A 22,373-nucleotide genomic window follows, 5' to 3' on the forward strand; every position below is an offset into this window, starting at 1 on the left:
AAAGCTGGGCCACTCTCTCCATCATCACACTTCTTCTCTGTACAGATCTCACCTCTCGCACCACGTCACATTAAACTCTGGACTTGCACAGCAAAGCGCACTTTATATTTATTTATTTTATACCACACCATTCTGCACACGGACACTTTTTGGACACTCTATACCGCACCCGGACACTTACGGACCACTTTACACCACACCATACTGAACACGGACACTTTATGGACACTTTACACCACACCATACTGAACACGGACACTTTATGGACACTTTACACCACACCATACTGCACACGGACACTTTATGGACAACCCACCACTAAAATTGTCTATTGTTTACACTTTGGTACACATTGTTTACTGTTTCACTGTCTACTGCCATAAGGATTTTCTTTGTATATAAATTTTTCTCTTTGTTTACATACATATCTTTATATATGCTTTATACCTTATATTTTATTCTATATAGTTTTTATACTTTATTTATCAGCTTTTTTTCTTTCTCTCCACCGTATTCCCCTCTTGCCGGACCGTCGTATAAAGCATTTCACTGCATGTCGTACCCTGTATGTATGTGTATGTGATGAATAAAATTTTATTTGACGATCAAGTCAAAGTACGACTCTGTGTGTGCTGCACTGTTTCCATGTTTCTCCCCGACACACTGCACCACTCAGGAGTCTCACTGATGAACATCTTTACTCAATCCTGAGTATTTCCTCAGTTCAGAGCCTAAACCCAGACATGATGCACTTGTATCTGAGAAGAGATGCAGGAATCTGACTTTAACCAATCAGAGTAAATTAGAGTGTAAAAACTGAGCTCGAATGAATGTTGTCTTTATGCACTTTTTCTACTTTAAGGCATGAACTGTTAATGGTTGAATGATTGCTTTTTTAATTGAAGGAAATTATTATTATTTTTGGTTGTTTTGTTGTTGACCTGTGAAAAAATAAATTAGAAAGTCTAGAGAGAGAGAGAGAGAGAGAGAGAGAGAGAGAGCGAGAGAGAGAGAGAGAGAGAGAGAGAAAGTGAGACATAATAAGAAACGAATACCACTGATGTGTGTTTTATTTCCAAATTTAATTTCTCATGTGTCTATTAAACTTTGGTTGTTCCAGATTCAATGTTTATGCAAAACTAAAGTTTGTTTCCATATGAAAAGGTTAAACATTACAGATCTGGAGAGACGGAAAACATGCACAATTTCCATAAATATTGAGTTTGGCCCACGACTTCATCCCAGTTTTTAATTTTGGCCCACTGTGAATTTGAGTTTGACACCCCTGTTATATAACATATTGTAACATCTAAGCTTCTAGCACATTTTCACAATCCAAACGATTCAATATGTAATGATAGTTAACTTATCCAGCCAAGATCTACCTCATTCAGTGTTTTGCCCTGCAGCTGTCGTCATGTGACTGTACAAAATACTGCACGATTTAACTTCAAAACTACATTTAACAACATAAATGCACAGTCACTAGAAAATGTGCTTCACATGTTTGAAACACGTACTTTAGCATGATGTTTTCTGTAGTATCCTCAGATTCTTGTAGTTTGCGATGTTTAGTGAAAAAGTGCGTTATTATCTTAAACATTTCCCAGAGGAACAGCCTGAAACTAATTCAAACCGTTGTAGGCGGAGCTAATTCAGCGGCAATTTTGAAGTTGTGTCAGTATGCGCACGCGCGGAGCATAAACTAAATGCAGGTTTTAGTTGGTAAGTTGCTTATTGTCACTTTGCTTTCTTCTGTTACATTATTGTACATAACTGAAAAATAAACACGTAGTGTAGACACTGTACAAGTGGCACAAGCCAATTTTTTTAAATATATTATTAAATATAGGATATTGTACTTTCTACAGTGTAATTTATATAAATGAAACGATTACATGTTAAATATTGACATGTTATGTAATCTATATAAAATGTGCACTATTATTTATCATCATTATTACTTTTGTAAATTGCAACAGCTATCAAAGATCCTTAACACAAACACTTTGGATTTGATGACTTGAGTTCTTTACTGTTTATTACTGTTTAAAAATGTTAACATGTATGTTTTTTTTTGGGTTTTATTTCAGTTAAAAAAAATATTAAAAAATGGGAACTTTCCATACTGGACCAATGCCTTTGTAGTATTTCAGATTTGAGTTCTGTGTAATTGTTTAAACATTATATTGTATTAGATTTTATTAGATTTTTGGCTATTGTAGGCATTGTTACTGAAAAAATATAAACCACAAAAACCTAAATTATTGACTTTTTGTTTACTGGGAAATACCACATTTTAATTTATAATAATTTAGGGTGAAAAACATACATCATGTCTTTATGAATGATATATGTAGTAAGAACATATGGGAAAATAATAGAATGCCAAATAATGGTTAATAAGAGCATTTATTTGCAAGACAGGTTAAAAGAGTAGTAAAAGAAACAATGCATAATTTTACTTTATGTCAAAAAATACTATTATTTGACATTAATAACTTTAACTTTCATATGATTAACTGACTTCAATGGTAATAAAAACACTGGCTTATTGATTACAAGAATAATTTGTAAATATTAGATATTTTATGTAAAAATACAAATTACTCAGTGAAAATACAGCAAATTTCTTTTAAAAAACAGAAAACTTCTATAATATCAAAATACAATCAATTTTTGATCTATTTAATGACGACATTAAAATACAGAAAATATGTAAAACAGGCATTTTGTTGTAAATTGAAAAAGAAAAAAGTAACATTTCTATGAAAAAAACTGTAAAACAAAAAACTAACAGTGTACTCTATTTATTAGTATCTGATTATTATTAGGTTAATTATACATGGAGTAAATAGATTCGAAGGTTTGATTAACATAAAGGCTAAATAGGTTTAATTAAGCTAATTCTATTGTATCTTATAGGTTCTATACTAATTATAAAATCAATTTGTTGGATTAATATTAGTTTGATTAAAAACACACTAAATAAGGTTGATTAGAGTATTTTTCTTGACACACAATATAATTGTTATCTGAAACATAATGCCATGTGTGCCCTAACGTTCAGACTTGACTTTGCCAAAAACGAGCCAAAAACGAGGAAGAAAACCCCTAACACAATGAAGTCCACATAGAGCTTTGCCTCTTCTACGTCCAGCAGCTGCAACACCTCTTCTGGCTTCTGGAACATGCAGATAATGCCTGGGCACTCCAAGTCTGCTCGGTTCAAGCCATAAATTGAGAGGATCACACCCTCGAAGCCATACCTGTAAAAGTATAAGTGAAAATATATTAGATTGTAGTTTGACTGGAAGTCTTGATTAGATTAGATTAGATTCAACTTTATTGTCATTACACATATACAAGTACAAGGCAACAAAATGCAGTTTGGGTCTAACCAGAGTGCAGGATATACAGTGTTTACATGAGTTACATAAATTAAATTAAATGTTATTATAGGACTATAAACAGTAATTTACAGATGTGTATGTACTATGAACATAATATACAGATGAATATATATGTACTATGAACATAACATACAGATGGCTATTCCTATAAACAGGGTTCAGTACTTTGCTGGACATTCAACAACAGTAAATGTAGTTATGTTTGTTTACATAGAAATCACATCATTTCATGACATAAGATAAAATAATTACAGTTGACATGATTAAATAAGCAGAAGCATAAAGTGTTGGCAAGCTTGCACTGTTTTCCAATAAGACACACTGTGAAAGGGCAGTAGACAAAGAACAAAAACATATGAATCAAACATTTAATTTTAGATTTATATTCGATATTTACATTCATATATTTATATTTAAAAAGTGTCACCTCAATAGTCACAATCATAAAATTTCTTTATATCAAAACGTATGGATTTGTGGCTGCAATGGTATAATCGAGAACTTATTTTGCAGCATATATAAAACATTTGTTTTATTGTCTCCAGATATATGGATTCAATATAACTCACAAGTCACCAGCTCTAAAATACTAAATGGTGATGAGTGGGTTGTACAAATTAGTCCTGTGCCAAAACTGATTCATTATAATTATGAAAGCTGCCACTGACCTGACAAAAGAAAGATAGGAGATCCAATGTAGGTATATTGGCATGGTGTCAAAGTTAATAAAGAATCCAGAGAAAAGCAAGACTGGAATGGCTGTCACCAGTGCTACAAATGTAGCTACCTGCAATGAGAAATAGTGAGCTCGGAAAATATTATCGAAAGTTCAAGCTTATTCATGTAATGGTACGTGTATCAGTATTTATGTATGTGTATCTGTGATGTATTGAGCCACCTGCAGGGAAGTGGAAGCAGATCCAATGAGGAGGCCCAGAGACTGAGCCACCAGGGCAGTCAAGGTGGACAGAGCCGTGAATAGAAGAAATCTGATCGCTTCTGGAGGCTGACCTGTCATCCAGTACACTATACTACAGTACATTACGGGACATATGACCTGTGTGTGTGGAGGCAGGTGGAAAGAGAGAAAAAGAAATTCAACAGAGAGATTTTTTAGTGTGGTTATTTTGACCGTGAGAAATGAGTTGTTACAAGCCCCCTGTTGCCTGTAAGGTGCAATAAAAACAGTGGCCAGCCTTTATCCTTCTGTCACTGGAAATTCTGTTGAAACAGACTAGAAATGTATTAAGAGATGCCTGCTAGATAATGTGCAATCTGCATTTGGAACTGGAAATAAACTAGAATGTGACATTTCCTAAAGAAAATGTGAGTAGTGCTTGAGGGTGCAAAAGTCGACACCAGGCTTATTGTTGTTAGTGCCAACCACGAGACGCGATCGTACTTGGACAGACCAGCGTTTCGATACCTTGCACGCTTGTTTTCGCCCTCGTTTTCCGAGGGGGCGGGGCTGCCGTTCGACTCCACTCGCCGTGACGAGTGTTAAGATGCGTCACATGTGCATGTCGCAGGAGTTTTGCCGTTTCGTGTTTTTTTACACGTTCCCACCCACGTGATGTAACGGACAAAACCGATTTGGCACTCCATTGGAGATTCGCGGTACCACACGTCGTGTCGTATCGGGTTTGGCGACACGGTAAGCTAATAGGTTTGTGCGGTGGCCGTGGCCTATGACGTTACGTGACGTTACGTCAAATTCACCCAGGGTGCACCTCCCCCCACCGTCTCAAGTGTTTTGACATATCGCACGCCAGTTTCCAAACGCGTTTGGTTTTTAGCCTATATATTTTATCTGAGAATGTGCATCCTGTCTTACATATATTGATATATAGAGAATATAGTTAGATAGAGTATATAATACAAGTTAAAAAAAAGATTCAACACCATACCTGGAATGGAATGTCAGCCATGGTCTTTGCTAGGTAGTACGCCTCTACACTGTACCTGTTGTTGAATTGCTTCCTCATAAAGACTGACATCTCCAGAGGAACTGCAAAAGTAGCACAAAGTTAGCCAATTAAACGAAAAAATTAAACATTATAACTAATATAGTCACTATAACCCATCAATATTAATAATGACCCTTCAAAAAAAAATAAAGGACAGACAGAAAAAGAGGCACAACCCAGTAGTTACATTTAAGGACAGTGGGCATTAATGCAGCAAACATGAGAAAGAGCATGGAGAAAAAGAGGAATCCAGTGTTGCTGATCACTTTGCTGGCATCATTGCCAATGTTCAGGTACAGCAGACCGATCAGAAGTCCCATAAACAAATGTGACATCACCCTCGTGCTGTTCAACATCTGGACACACAAAAAGAGATCCCATACCATGAAAATGAAAATATGAAAATATTGTCACATTTTCAAAAATATCAAACTATTTAACATGTTGTAAAGGTAAAAAAAATCTTACCATGTCTCTGGATGTAGTTATTAAGGTTCGTTTGAAAAGAATGCAGAACTGTGTGAGTGTACTGGTGGCAAAGGTATGTTTTTCAATTTGTCCTGACTCCTGTCCAAACAGAAGAGAACATGTGTGAGGAAGAGAGGCACAATGGACAGGGATGACAATGTTTGTTCACCAGTGAGTGCATGTGCCACTTACATTGTTACACTGTGATGGATGGGAGGTTGTGGGATCACTGTTGTCACTAGAGTTCATGTTTTCACCCTCTGAACACATGCCAGTCTGCACTGCCTCCAAGAGCATGGGCTTTAAATCACCATACTCTCCTGCTGCCACCTCAATTACTGTAGAAGAACACATGAAAGCACAGAGTTTGTAGGAAAGATGTAGAGGATTTCTACTGTCTACAAACTATTTAGAGAGTAGATAAAACAGATGTAATTTATGATAATACTGCTCATAAAAACTAAATGGCAAAAAGTTTTCGGACACAATCATCCCACTTCCAGATTTAATCAACCCATTGCCCCTGTTGTAAAGCTTAAATGCAGTATATCATATGTACACTATATGTACATAGGGAAAATTACATACACAAAATACTTTGCTCAAAAAGTTTGTAAAGTACCGTAATAACACTAGAAAATGAATATAAATTGACATCCAGTCTATGGTTAGCATATATATATATATATATATATATATATATATATATATATATATATATATATATATATATATATATACAGTGAGGAAAATAAGTATTTGAACACTCTGCTATTTTGCAAGTTCTCCCACTTAAAAATCATGCAGGGGTCTGAAATTGTCATCGTAGGTGCATGTCCACTGTGAGAGACATAATCTAAAAAAAAAATCCAGAAATCACAATGTATGATTTTTTTTACTATTTATTTGTATGATGCAAATAAGTATTTGAACACCTGAGAAAGTCATTGTTAATATTTGTTTGTTTGCAATTACAGAGGTCAAACGTTTCCTGTAGTTTTTCACCAGGTTTGCACACACTGCAGGAGGGATTTTGGCCCACTCCTCCACACAGATCTTCTCCAGATCAGTCAGGTTTCTGGCCTGTCACTGAGAAACACGGAGTTTGAGCTCCCTTCAAAGATTCTCTATTGGGTTTAGGTCTGGAGACTGGCTAGGCCACACCAGAACCTTGATATGCTTCTTACAGAGCCACTCCCTGGTTATCCTGGCTGTGTGCTTCGGGTCATTGTCATGTTGGAAGACCCAGCCTCGACCCATCTTCAATGCTTTAAATGAGGGAAGGAGGTTGTTCCCCAAAATCTCGCAATACATGGCCCTGGTCATCCTCTCCTTAATACAGTGCAGTCGCCCTGTCCCATGTGCAGAAAAACACCCCCAAAGCATGATGCTACCACCCCCATGCTTCACAGTAGGGATGGTGTTCTTGGAAAGGTACTCATCAGTCTTCTTCCTTCAAACACGTTTAGTGGAATTATGACCCAAAAGTTCTATTTTGGTCTCATCTGACCACATGACTTTCTCCCATGACTTCTCTGGATCATCCAAATGGTCATTGGCAAACTTAAGACGTGCCTGGACATGTGCTGGTTTTAACAGGGAACCTTCCGTGCCATGCATGATTTCAAACCATGACGTCTTAGTGTATTACCAACAGTAACCTTGAAACGGTGGTCCCAGCTCTTTTCAGGTCATTGACCAGCTCCTCCCGTGTAGTTCTGGGCTGAATTCTCACTTTCCTTAGAATCATTGAGACCCCACGAGGTGAGATCTTGCATGGAGCCCCAGTCCGAGGGAGATTGACAGTCATGTTTAGCTTCTTCCATTTTCTAATGATTGCTCCAACAGTGGACCTTTTTTCACCAAGCTGCTTGGCAATTTCCCCGTAGCCCTTTCCAGCCTTGTGGAGGTGTACAATTTTGTCTCTAGTGTCTTTGGACAGCTCTTTGGTCTTGGCCATATTAGTAGTTGGATTCTTACTGATTGTATGGGGTGGACAGGTGTCTTTATGCAGCTAACAACCTCAAACAGGTGCATCTAATTTAGGATAATAAATGTAGTGGAGGTGGACATTTTAAAGGCAGACTAACAGGTCTTTGAGGGTCAGAATTCTAGCTGATAGACAGGTGTTCAAATACTTATTTGCAGCTGTATCATACAAATAAATTGTTAAAAAATCATACATTGTGATTTCTGGATTTTTTTTTTTAGATTATGTCTCTCACAGTGGACATGCACCTACGATGACAATTTCAGACCCCTCCATGATTTCTAAGTGGGAGAACTTGCAAAATAGCAGGGTGTTCAAATACTTATTTTCCTCACTGTATATATATATATGTATATATTTATATATATATATATATATAAAGGTACTGTGTGACCTTTTTAAAACAAACTCAATTTGCTTATCCATAATGATTTTTCTAACAGATAATTTATGACTCAATAATCATTTGTCAATGCTTCACACATTGTAGCACATAACACACGAGGAACCATGAAATGTGACATGCTGACAAGTAGGTGAACATACTATTGCATAGCCTGCAGTACAGCATGATGTAGTAAACAAATTAAAGAACAAAATATTTCTTCCCTGAAATAATGGGTGTATGTCTGAAAGCAGTCCTTTAAGCTGTAGAATGAAAGCATAAGTAAAAAGGTAGAAGAATAATAGAGCATGGAGATGCACAGTAAATCATCAGTATCGATCTCAAGTGTGGAAATGAAAACAATGCATCTGCTATGTGTCACTATGAAGAAATGCTGTTTAGCTGTTTTCACCTACTTGTACAGTGTAAGCTGACAAGTCATTTATTGCCAGTTGAATTAGAGGTATTGTATTTTTGTAAAAAAGAATTGCACTGATAAACCTGAACCGAAGCGCAAAACAAAGTGGAAACATAACCTTTTTTTCTTTATTTAATCTTTCTTTCTTGCTAAAACAAAAAACAAACAAAAAACAGCATATAAAGGGAAAAAAGCACACCTTTTAAGATTGTCACGCTGATGACGCGGAAGCGTAAATAACTCAATCATAGTCTTTTTTCACCCAAAACAAAAACACAAGTCATGCAAAATCCACAAACCAAAAGTATCCGCTCGGGACGAGTAATCCTCAATAGAAGGAGATGTCTGTTAAAATATGTTTATAATGTCCTCAGTTGTATGTAATACAACGGAATGTATAGTTCTTCTGTGTTGTGCATAAGAGTGAGCCACTAGGGGGCACTACGATAACGAGGCAGCGTGACTGCTACCGAGGGTGGATGAAGTACACCATTTCTCTACTGAATTATTCAGATCCAATGCTTCAATATTACCCCAGTAAAATTGCTCCTTTTTGAGTAAATAAAAAAAAAATAGTTGCTATTTCAAGTACTCCAGTAATAAAAGTAAAGGCACTGATCTATGAGAAGTATATCTTAATAATTAATGAAATTCAATGGACCATCATACCTTTTAAAGGAGATGGATTTCTTTTTAATAAATATTTATCATATTAATGTTGTAGGCAAATCACACAATTTCACAGAATCTTAGAATTCAACTGCTTCCAAATGCTAACCATCTAATCAAACAATGTTGCCAACACACAACCACATCAACTGGCAAATTATAAATAATATGATCTAGATCAATTAATATTTTAATTGTAAACTCTGTAAAATCTATGCATTCTAACCTATAAACTAAGTACCTTTCTTCCTCCAGCATGGACCCTCATTAACAGTGTACAAAAGGTCTGTGAACTCTAGGTCTACAGCCGAGTGACGTGGTAGGTGTGAGAACCTCTGCGCCATTGTGATGGGGTTCAACATGGCTGCGACCAGAGCGGCTTCTCTTGTCTGTTCCAATTGGATGGAGACCATCCCTTGCTCTCTCATTTCAGCCATAGCAGCAATCTGTAAAGACTACATTATATAGCAAAACTAATTAATAATTGAATGTGACTTTCGAGCACAACATCCTGTACCAGAACAAATTTTGTGGGGTTTTCAAAGGGTGAGAGTTTTACACTTTTATATTTGGAATTGTATTACATATAATTGGAGTAAACATTTATGCACACCACTTTATCTATTTTTGTATGTGCTTTGCAAGGTTCTCATTTTATAATCAGTTAGCAGTTAATTAGGGTTACCCGTGCTCCCAGATTTTAAAAAATATTACCCATTATAGAATTACCCATTCCCAGAACCGGGATATGTGACTTTTTCAGTGACAAATTTGGATTTTCATTTGAACTAGACACCAACCTGTTCCAGTAGTGGAGCTTTTTTCAAAAAGCACATACCAATCTTATGGCCAGGTGTCCACAAACGATATTAAAGTAGCTAAGCCATTTTCCTTAAAAAACTTAAATCGTTTTGCTGGCTATATGCATGAATTTGTTGTTCCTTTGTTGCCAAACTTATCTTTTAGTTCCCAGTTTTTATCTAGTTCATAATCGCAAACAAATTATAGAGCAGAAATTATATGATTATAATGTTCCATTTGTGAAAGGAAACAAGTTTTTTTTAAAAATTCAATTAAATTTTGAATTGATGGCTGCAACACGTCCCAAAAAAGTAGGAATGGTGGCAACAAAAGTGTTACTAAAAATAAACATTCGGAGGAACATTTTTCAACTAATGTTGCAGTCTTTAAATTTAAATTAACTTTTTTTTTTCCTAAAAATGGTCCTTTTCCCCAGTTAAATAGAAATAACAGTTTAGTAGAAATATAACATGCTACCGTTCATTAAAAAAAGTGCAATATTGAGCTTAATTCACCTTGAAGCTCAAGCTTCAACACGCATTTAGACTGGTTAGTAAAACGGATATTTGCATTCATTATTTTGCTGAGACAAGAGTGTTAGATGTTATTCCAGTTCTTTCAGTAGGAGAAGTTCTTGAAGGTAAAGCTTGCCAGAAGATCTGCCTCAAAGTCTCGAAGTTCTGGGAGGATCAATACCTTTAAAGGTCCCTGAGCCACACCCATCTTTGGCGGAATGACCAATGCCAAGCATGAACGTTTCTGTGTGTGTTAGAGCACAGTTAGGCAGATGGGTCAAAGCAGAGAGAGACAGACAGTTATGGACCTGAGTGCAGTGAGACAGACAGTTTAAAGCCCAGTGAGATAGATTGGTCAGAGCACAGTGAGAAAGACAGTTTAAAGCCCGGTGAGACAGGGGTTTTAGATCGGAAAGTGAGAGAGACAGGTTAAAGATTGTCAAGAAAAATATTCGAATCCAAATAATTTACAGTGAGGAAAATAAGTATTTGAACACCCTGCTATTTTGCAAGTTCTCCCACTTAGAAATAATGGAGGGGTCTGAAATTGTCATCGTACACACAGAAAAATCAAGGTACAGTAATGTACCTGAAAGAGTACAAATGCTTTGTTGCCCCAGCTGTACCCTAGCAGGGTACAGAAATGTACCTCTAAACACTGGTTTATTTTTGTACCTTCTTGTTTGTACCTCTAAAAGAACAGTTTTGCACCCCAAGTGATTGAAATGTACCTTTATGTTACGGTTTAAAATTACATCCTGGTATTCTCCCAGGGCCCTTCACTAATATCCAGCTGAACTGAATTGTCCTTAAAAAAAAAAATAAGACACTTGCATGGGTGGGAAAAGACTCAATTCTAATTCCTTCAGAAGCAATAGGCTTTAAACATTTTGTTACATGATTAAATACAAAACAGAGGCAGTGCATTTTTCACATTTTTTTTTTATTACAAAAGTAACAAATTTCTTAGTATAAAAGTACAGAACGTTCTCAATTCAGTTTTAGAACTCATACTGAATATTCTATACTACACATTAACCCTCTGGACTCTGAGGGTGTTTTTGACCCCTTGAGAGATTTTGACATACTCTTACATTTGGTTCTTTTTAGTTGCTTTTAAAATATATTATTGACAAAAGGCGTATTACACTGTATTCAGCACAAACTGGGTTACCATAATATGTAAACAACTTATATGTGTTTGTTTGTATTTTTGACAAAATAAGGTTTATGTGTGAAAAAAAAAAAAACTCACTGAAATAAGGCCACAAAACCGATAGTAAACATGTTTCCCCAAGACTTTTTGAGAACAGATCTTCTAATGTAGGTTTTTTTTTTTTATAATAATGTGAAAATCATCCTGCCTGGTCATTCACATTAAACAATACTTTGATTTAAAATTTAAAAGACACTTTCTACTTTGAAAGGCCATATGCGAAAAGGCGTCGACATGCTGTGACTGACAGCTTCGAAGCTGTCATATATTTACATATATTTTCATATATTCTATGTAGTTTATAAATTTTATTTATTTACCTTTTTTTGTTTTTGTTTTATTTTTATCCTCAAATCTATTTCTTTTTATGCTTAGATGCTGAATAGTAGTACAAAGCATTTCACTGCATGTCGTACTCTGTATGTATGTGTATGTAACAAATAAAATTATATTTGATTTTGATTTAACATACACACACCAGCCATGCCCACTCACCACCAATTAAACACACCCATCATGCTCAGTCATTACTTCTGACACACACACACACACACACACACACACCAGGCACACCCACTTATCACCTCTTATACATACCCCAACCATGGAAACTCATCTCTCTAATTAACATGATTAGACACACCTCTTTCCCCTATTTAATATACACCTCACAGCAAGACTCACCACATTTAAGCCACACCCTTCGGCCAAACAAATATCTGTAATAAAGTATTTAGACAGAGTGCATGTGTTTATTTTATTTGTGTGAATGAACAAAAAGCAGAACAATTCACTACAGAAAGTGTTTTTATTAGTATTTATGAACATATTAGTAAATAAAATATAAATTTCACACACAAAATACCAATAAAAAAATACAATATGAAAATATAAAATTTAAAGTGTGAAAAAACATAGTGAATGTGTGAAAATGTAAAATAGAAAAATACATGCTTCAGTGAAATTAATATAAAATCACAAAATGTAAATAAAATGTAATGAAAATATCAGCATTACAAAAACACACACACACACATACACATACTTCCTCCTGATCTACACACAAAAACACACCACACAAACAAACACACATATACACACATATACACACATATACACACATATACACACACACACACACACACACACACACACACACACACACACACACACACAGTTCCTCTGATCCACACACAACACTCCCACACACACATTATCTGCTTGAATTCCAGGTGCAGCTCCTGGGCTGTTTAAGCCACTGTTCTACAATTACACCAGATACACCAGATTTTGAGCTCAATCCCAAGTTTCCTGTGGGATATCTGTTCGAGGAAGGAGCGCTGGGAGCTCCAGCACCACCATCTCAAATCCACAAGAACCACAGTATGTCGTGTACATGAGTTACTGTCAGAGCAGTAGATGAGATTAAACATACATTACAACAAAATAACTTACTTACTTTTTAGTTAAAACAGAACAGTTAAGATATTTATAAAAGCTAAACGTAGATGATAATGTGGAATTTAAATCAGACAATGAGGTGACACAACTGTTCACTCAGAACATTAAGTGTTTACCTTCAGTTCCATATACAAGTGTATGGAAGCCTGTTTCTCCCACATAAAAAAGTTTACATAATTCTGACATTTTACTTGCAACTTTTTTTCTCGCAATTTCGACTGGAATGGAGTGGATTTTAATTTAAAGGCCTTAGACGACGCTAATATAACAGCTGTGGTCCAAATTATGTTTAGCATGTGGATGGGTATGACAAACTGAAACCCTATGGAATATGTATCATGGCTTCTCCAGAATTTTTTTTTAAAGCATTCAAAACCAACAATGACCCCAAGTATTTGTATAATATTTTATAACTGCTGTCACAAATAATAACACAGTCACAGTCTTAAAAGATTGACATGGGCATCATTGTTGAACATGCTAAATGCTACAATATAATCAAACAAAGTAGGACATACAATTTCTCCTAAATTGTCAAGGTTATTCTCATTTTACCGGCGTGTAATCTGGTGAATGTACCCAAAAGTAACATAAGAAGAGCTGAAATTGCATGTAGCGACAAAAGTACCAAGCTTATAAATGCTATCTCTGTAAAGCTCAACACACTATGTAACATAGTCAGTTGGAAAGTATGAATGACGTATGACCTAGATACTAACATGACTAAGCAGAACAATACAGTTAAGCTTAGATAAATAAAAAATCCAAGTAAAACGATTATAGCTTGATTAAATGACAGTAGAATAGTAAACAGCATTATAAAATAGAATAACAGCAGAACACTTATGCCTTGCAGATGCAGAAAGACAAAATAGGCCGCAAAATGGTTGTTCACGCACAAAGTCTGAGAACAGAATGAAGCTGTACCTGAGGGGGTAAAGGTTTTATTCAAAAGCTATTTTTTTTTTTTTTATAATAACAGAGAAAGGTTGAAAATAAGGGTAACTGAGGAGAACAGGAAACCCAAATATGGGATCACAGGATGGGGTGGAGAACCGAGGTTCGGAGATAAGGGGAATTGGACAAAACACGAAAAAAAGAATGTGATATCAAAAAATAAGGGAAATTTGCTAAAATTAAGAAATTTTAAAAATAAAGGTGTTGTGTAACACCAGGGTATAAATATGAGTATGTGTAAAGTGTGTGTGTGCTTGATCATTATTATGTGATTATGAAGTTTTGCTTTTATTCATCCAAGACTGAAGATCTTTCATTGGCTTTTGAGGCCTATTCATTTTGTTTTATTATTATTGGGAGTTATATTGGGAATCAACTGCAACAAAGAATCCACTCGTGATGTGTCTGCTCAGGGACAGGTTCTGAGTTCTGACACCTGCTACTATGTAATGGACACAATCAAATATAGGGGACTTCTAACATGTGGGGTTTCTGTCCTTTTATTAACCTGAGAAATAAGACAGAATATTACAAGGTAATTTTGCAGTTTTACAATTAACAATACTGAATGTAACAAGAAAATATTTTTGTATTGTAGCTACAAATGATCCTCATACTAATGCCACTTTTTATGTTTTGTTCTTTTTGTACAACAGGAAAAAGCTAAATTCCAGCGTATAACAACTATTCCTCTTAAGGCAACCTTCATGTAACAGTTGGATTATTATTTACCTCAGTTGACATCTGTATTCCTGTAAGTGATGTAACTGTAAACTATAAAATAGCAGCTGTCCTCAGGGCACTTTGTGTCTACCTTGGTGAAGAACAGTCCCTGACAGCAGGCAGGGTTAAATGTCATAATTTGTGACATTTGAATTTTGGATCTCTAACACACCAGGCAAGGGAAACCCAGTGCATAACTTCTTCGCAACACATGGTCCATGCACAATGTGCTTTTTTTTACCCTCTTGCACAAGATAGCTTACAGGACCCTTTTGCTTGATTACCATTGCACTTAACCATTTCTCCTGTCCTCCTCTAACATTTTGGGCTCGTACTGGTTCTTCACGAAGGATCTTAGAATTTGTCTTCTTCAGTCATGCTGTTTCTTTGGTTCCTGCTGTTTTTATTTAACAGTCTTAGCTAGATCAGGCTGTGTGATAAGCTGGGATTATGTATGTTTTATTCCATTTCTCTTCAGGAAATCAATGAATTAAGCAGATAGAAGCTGTGGCTCATTATCTGAGAGCACCCCCTTTGGTAACCCATAAGCTGCAAACAGTCCTCGGAGTGCACTAATGGTGAGTGAGGAGGTAATTGAGGACATTGGTACAACTTCTAGCAATTTTGAATGGCTGTTGAACACAACCAAAAAAAACTGGTTGTCTTTGGGGTGAAGACCCTCTTTATTAATGCTTTGCTCCAAATACTCAACGCTCAACTGACACTTGAAAAGTTTTACTCTGTGAGAGAGAGAGAGAGAGAGAGAGAGAGAGAGAGAGAGAGAGAGAGAGAGAGAGCGCAGACAGATGGTCAGAACAATTTTTACTAAGATAATAAAACGAGAACTTTTCATTATTTACTGAAATCTAACTCTCTCTCTCTCTCTCTCTCTCTCTCTCTCTCTCTCTCTCTCTCTCTCTCTCTCTCTCTCTCTCTCTCTCTCACAGAGTAAAACTTTTCAAGTGTCAGTTGAGCGTTGAGTATTTGGAGCAAAGCATTAATAAAGAGGGTCTTCACCCCAAAGACAACCAGTTTTTTTTGGTTGTGTTCAACAGCCATTCAAAATTGCTAGAAGTTGTACCAATGTCCTCAATTACCTCCTCACTCACCATTAGTGCACTCCGAGGACTGTTTGCAGCTTATGGGTTACCAAAGGGGGTGCTCTCAGATAATGAGCCACAGCTTCTATCTGCTTAATTCATTGATTTCCTGAAGAGAAATGGAATAAAACATACATAATCCCAGCTTATCACACAGCCTGATCTAGCTAAGACTGTTAAATAAAAACAGCAGGAAAACAGCAGCTCTCTCTCTCTATCTATCTCCCCATCTCCCCAGTGTCCAACTGCTTTGTGTATCAGTCACCTCACAACTATAGGAAAGATTTGCCACTAATCTCCTTCCTTTCTTAATTCAATCTCTCAGTTAGTTTCTACTCAGTCAGGGTGAAACATGGGGCTGTTTAGATGAAGACAACACTGATTTCCTGCCAGGAATTGAGGAAAGACACACGGTTACTCAGACCACATCTTTGTTATGCTAATTCCAGCATACAGACCGCTCGTCACACGCTCTAAACCGATTCTGAAACAGGTGAAATCCTGGCCAGCAGGAGGCGCCTCTGCTCTTTTGTACTATTTTAAATGCACTGACTGGGACAAGTGCGTTGATGATGTGATCATCTCCAAGACCATCATTACACGCTTCAACCGATTATAATTTTGTTCAGCATTTATATAGTAATTTATATAGTATATATTATTCTCCAAAAAATAGGATAGCTATTATATAATTTTAAATATAAAATATACAGAATATAGAATAGAAACAACGATTGCATTCATTTGAATTTTATTGCTTTCTTAATTATTCATGATTCACTGAGAACTCGATCATTTTTATTAACAAATATAAAATTTATATCAGATATTGGTCGGTGACGCTCACAGATGGTCACTCCACCTTGAACCAGTGTGTCGTTCCAACTGCACGACCGACTGGTTCAAGGTGGAGGTTGGACTGCATCAAGGATCAGCTCTGAACCCTTTCCTTTTTCCAGTGTTGATGGACAGGTTGACGGACGAGGTCAGACATGATTCTCCGTGGACTATGATGTTTGCAGATGATATTGTGATTTGTGTTGAGAGCAGGGAGCAGGTGGAGAAGAGCCTGGATGTAAAATATTTTATAATATTGCATAGATATTACACTGTTAATGATGCATTTTTGTAAAGGGGAACAGAATTCACAGAACTAGAATGTGACATTTCTTGAAGAAAATTTGAATAGTGCTTGCCAGTGCAAAAGACCACACCGGGCTTATCATTTTTAGTGCAGACCTTTTAATTATTATCTAATTGAAAGAAACTGAAGTAATAAAAAAACTTAAATCCATCATTATGCAAAAAAAAATATTTTTATTCTCTTTAACGGAATAAAAAATTTGGTGAACATTGCACAGTTTTGGCTCCACAATATAATTGTTATCTAAAACATAATGCCATGTGTGGGTTTGTACAAAGTAAAACAAGCATAAAAGCTGATGACATGCCCTAACGTTCACACTTGACTTTGTATCGCAGCACTAGGTAAGTGGCGAACCGAAGAATGAGGAAGAAAACCCCTAAGACTATGAAGTCCACATAGAGCTTTGAGTCTTCTACGTCCATGAGCTGCAACACCTCTTCTGGCTTCTGGAACTTGCAGACAATGCCTGGGCACTCCAAGTCTGTTCGGTTCATGCTATAAATGGAGACGATCACACCCTCGAAGCCATACCTGTAAAAGTATAAGTGAAAATATATAAGATTGTAGCTTGACTGAAAGTCTTGATTCAGGTTAGACAAAAGGTTTTAATGAATTTTCTGTAAGGACATTTTTCTAAATTAATTTTCTAAGGAGTTCCAAGCTCTTTGAAGTTTTCTAATACTGGAAAGACTTCAGGATGAGAGTTTCTCTTTAATTGATTGACATGATTAAATAAGCAGAAGCATAAAGTGTTGGCAAGCTTGCACTGTTTTCCAATTAAACACTGTGAAAGGGCAGTAGACAAAATAAAACAAACATATGAATCAAACATTTAATTTTAGATTTATATTCGATATTTAAATTCATATATCTTCCCGTGGGTTTACCACCTGCAGGAGGGACCGTAAGGGACGGTGCTGTGAGGATTGGGCAGCAGTCGAAGGCGGGGCGAAGGCCTGCTTAGACTGCTGCCCCCGCGACCCGAATTACGGATAAGCGAGAGAAAATGAATGAATGAATGAAATTCATATATTTATATTTAAAAAGTGTCACCTCAATAGTCACGATCATAAAATTTCTTTATATCAAAATGTACGGATTTGTGGCTGCAATGGTATAATCAAGGACTTATTTTGCAGCATATATAAAACATTTGTTTTATTGTCTCCAGATATATGGATTCAATGTAACTCACAAGTCACCAGCTCTAAAATACTAAATGGTGATGAGTGGGTTGTACAAATTAGTCCTGTGCCAAAACTGATTCATTATAATTATGAAAGCTGCCACTGACCTGACATAAGATAGATAGGTGGTCCAATGTAGGTATATTGGCATGGTGTCAAAGTTAATAAAGAATCCAGAGAAAAGCAAGACTGGAATGGCTGTCACCGGTGCTACAAATGTAGCTACCTGCAATGAGAAATAGAGAGCTCGGAAAATATTATCGAAAGTTTAAGCTTATTCATGTAATGGTACGTGTATCAGTATTTATGTATGTGTATCTGTGATGTATTGCCCCACCTGCAGGGAAGTGGAAGCAGATCCAATGAGGAGGCCCAGAGACTGAGCCACCAGGGCAGTCAAGGTGGACAGAGCCGTGAAAAGAAGAAATCTGATCGCTTCTGGAGGCTGACCTGTCATCCAGTACACTATACTACAGTACATTATGGGACATATGACCTGTGTGTGTGGAGGCAGGTGGAGAGAGCAAAAAAGAAATTCAACAGGAGAGAGATTTATATTGTGTGGTTATTTTGACCGTGAGAAATGAGTTGTTACAAGCCCCTGTTGCCTGTAAGGTTCAATAAAAACAGTGGCCAGTTTTGCCGTTTTGTGTTTTTTACGCGTTCCCACCCACGTGACGTCACGGACAAAACCGATTTGGCACTCCATTAGTGATTCAAGACGCCACACGTCCGGGTCGCAGCGGGTTTAGCGACATGGTAAGCTAATAGGTTTGCACGGTGGCCGTGGCCTATAACCTCACGTGCAACTCCCCCCACCGTCCCAAGTGTTTTGACATATCGCACGCCAGCTTCCGAGCGCGGTTATTTTTTAGCCTATTTGGACTAATTGTGTGGGTGTGGCTTAAGGTGACGCCACGTAACGTCACTATATCACCCACAGCGCAACTCTCTATGCTGGGCCGTTGATATGTCACATGTCCCCTTTCTGTATATTTTTTGCCATATGTGCGTGTCGGATTCTCAAGGGCCGAGCTGTGGCGCGCAACTTTATTTCCCCATTCGTTTTCTATGGGACATTAATTGCCCCATACCTATTGTTCCCTGACCTAAAAATTGTCGAAAATAACATTAATAAATTATGGGTGCATCCGGGATGACCGTGGATATGTCGTACTGGCGTTTCGGGTGAACGGGGGGGCCTTAAAATGACAAAAAACAGAATAAAATACTTGTATCTTAGAAAAAAAAGGAGGTTTTGCCCCTTTTGCCCCTACTTGCCAGGGGTATTTAACAGGGGTGATATGATTGCAATCTGCCCCGCACCCCGGACGAGTCGATACATTGAAATGGTGTGTTGGGCGATTTCCGGATGAACGGCGGCGTGCCAAAATTTCCCCATTTATTCCCTATGGGGGTAGGAATGTCGCAGAAATTGTTGCAGGAATTCCGAACGGGTCCGGGGTTCGGGGGGCATATAGTTGCGAGCCGCTCCGGACGACCTCGTACGAGTCGGTATGCCATATGTGCATGTGCATATGCGATAGGCGCTTGAGGGACAAGATATTTATTTTCTATAGGAAACAATTTGCCCTTTTTTGTCATGTGATCGAAAACGGCAGGAGTCTGGGGCAAAAACTGCGGGACGAGTTACGCGCTGAAATCTTAGGAACAGAAGAATAAAATGTTCTATAATAATAAGTATGCAGGATTGTAATAGTAGCACTACTAACAATGCCTGATCTAATGCACGGTGAACCGTGCTTGCATTTTACCCTCCGCCAGAAACTCAGAGGCCAATGAACAACTTACAGCATTGAATATGTGCCAGGGACAATTTCAGAGTAAGGAATAAATAGAGCAGGGGTGGCCAACCAGTCAGAGGCCCAGAGCCACATCATACACACACGGGCACACATGAACATCACCCATCCCTTCCTCACACACACACACACACACACGGGCACACATGAACATCACCCATCCCTTCCTCACACACACACACACGGGCACACATGAACATCACCCATCCCTTCCTCACACACACACACACACGGGCACACATGAACATCACCCATCCCTTCCTCACACACACACACACGGGCACACATGAACATCACCCATCCCTTCCTCACACACACACACACGGGCACACATGAACATCACCCATCCCTTCCTCACACACACACACACGGGCACACATGAACATCACCCATCCCTTCCTCACACACACACACACGGGCACACATGAACATCACCCATCCCTTCCTCACACACACACACACGGGCACACATGAACATCACCCATCCCTTCCTCACACACACACACACGGGCACACATGAACATCACCCATCCCTTCCTCACACACACACACACGGGCACACATGAACATCACCCATCCCTTCCTCACACACACACACACACGGGCACACATGAACATCACCCATCCCTTCCTCACACACACACACACACGGGCACACATGAACATCACCCATCCCTTCCTCACACACACACACACGGGCACACATGAACATCACCCATCCCTTCCTCACACACACACACACGGGCACACATGAACATCACCCATCCCTTCCTCACACACACACACACACGGGCACACATGAACATCACCCATCCCTTCCTCACACACACACACACGGGCACACATGAACATCACCCATCCCTTCCTCACACACACACACACGGGCACACATGAACATCACCCATCCCTTCCTCACACACACACACACGGGCACACATGAACATCACCCATCCCTTCCTCACACACACACACACGGGCACACATGAACATCACCCATCCCTTCCTCACACACACACACACGGGCACACATGAACATCACCCATCCCTTCCTCACACACACACACACGGGCACACATGAACATCACCCATCCCTTCCTCACACACACACACACGGGCACACATGAACATCACCCATCCCTTCCTCACACACACACACACGGGCACACATGAACATCACCCATCCCTTCCTCACACACACACACACGGGCACACATGAACATCACCCATCCCTTCCTCACACACACACACACACACGGGCACACATGAACATCACCCATCCCTTCCTCACACACACACACACACGGGCACACATGAACATCACCCATCCCTTCCTCACACACACACACACGGGCACACATGAACATCACCCATCCCTTCCTCACACACACACACACGGGCACACATGAACATCACCCATCCCTTCCTCACACACACACACACGGGCACACATGAACATCACCCATCCCTTCCTCACACACACACACACGGGCACACATGAACATCACCCATCCCTTCCTCACACACACACACACGGGCACACATGAACATCACCCATCCCTTCCTCACACACACACACACACGGGCACACATGAACATCACCCATCCCTTCCTCACACACACACACACGGGCACACATGAACATCACCCATCCCTTCCTCACACACACACACACGGGCACACATGAACATCACCCATCCCTTCCTCACACACACACACACGGGCACACATGAACATCACCCATCCCTTCCTCACACACACACACACACACACGGGCACACATGAACATCACCCATCCCTTCCTCACACACACACACACACACGGGCACACATGAACATCACCCATCCCTTCCTCACACACACACACACACACACGGGCACACATGAACATCACCCATCCCTTCCTCACACACACACACACGGGCACACATGAACATCACCCATCCCTTCCTCACACACACACACACGGGCACACATGAACATCACCCATCCCTTCCTCACACACACACACACGGGCACACATGAACATCACCCATCCCTTCCTCACACACACACACACGGGCACACATGAACATCACCCATCCCTTCCTCACACACACACACACGGGCACACATGAACATCACCCATCCCTTCCT

General features: G+C 38.6%; 1 protein-coding gene across 3 annotated transcripts in view; it reads right to left on the reverse strand.

Moving 5' to 3' along the window:
* Positions 1 to 2,794: 2,794 nt before the first annotated feature.
* The window catches only part of LOC310720793 (ATP-binding cassette sub-family G member 4-like), a 42,669-nt gene continuing 23,090 nt past the window's right edge, over positions 2,795 to 22,373 (reverse strand). Inside the window, exons 9-15 of one of the 3 annotated variants that reach the window (XM_083531861.1) lie at positions 6,041 to 6,186; positions 5,849 to 5,947; positions 5,568 to 5,736; positions 5,321 to 5,421; positions 4,312 to 4,470; positions 4,082 to 4,200; positions 2,795 to 3,269 (exon numbers count right to left, since the gene is read on the reverse strand). In XM_083531861.1, coding sequence (XP_083387987.1) covers positions 3,032 to 3,269; positions 4,082 to 4,200; positions 4,312 to 4,470; positions 5,321 to 5,421; positions 5,568 to 5,736; positions 5,849 to 5,947; positions 6,041 to 6,186 — 1,031 coding nt within the window. In that variant the 3' untranslated portion in view covers positions 2,795 to 3,031. Of the gene's footprint in view, positions 3,270 to 4,081; positions 4,201 to 4,311; positions 4,471 to 5,320; positions 5,422 to 5,567; positions 5,737 to 5,848; positions 5,948 to 6,040; positions 6,187 to 17,425; positions 17,762 to 18,524; positions 18,644 to 18,754; positions 18,914 to 22,373 lie in introns of those variants that run through there. The other 2 variants (XM_083531863.1, XM_083531862.1) reach the window with 2 other exon arrangements.

The sequence above is a fragment of the Silurus aristotelis genome (genome assembly GCF_946808225.1).
Source record: "Silurus aristotelis genome assembly, chromosome: 26".
Lineage (NCBI taxonomy): Eukaryota > Metazoa > Chordata > Actinopteri > Siluriformes > Siluridae > Silurus > Silurus aristotelis.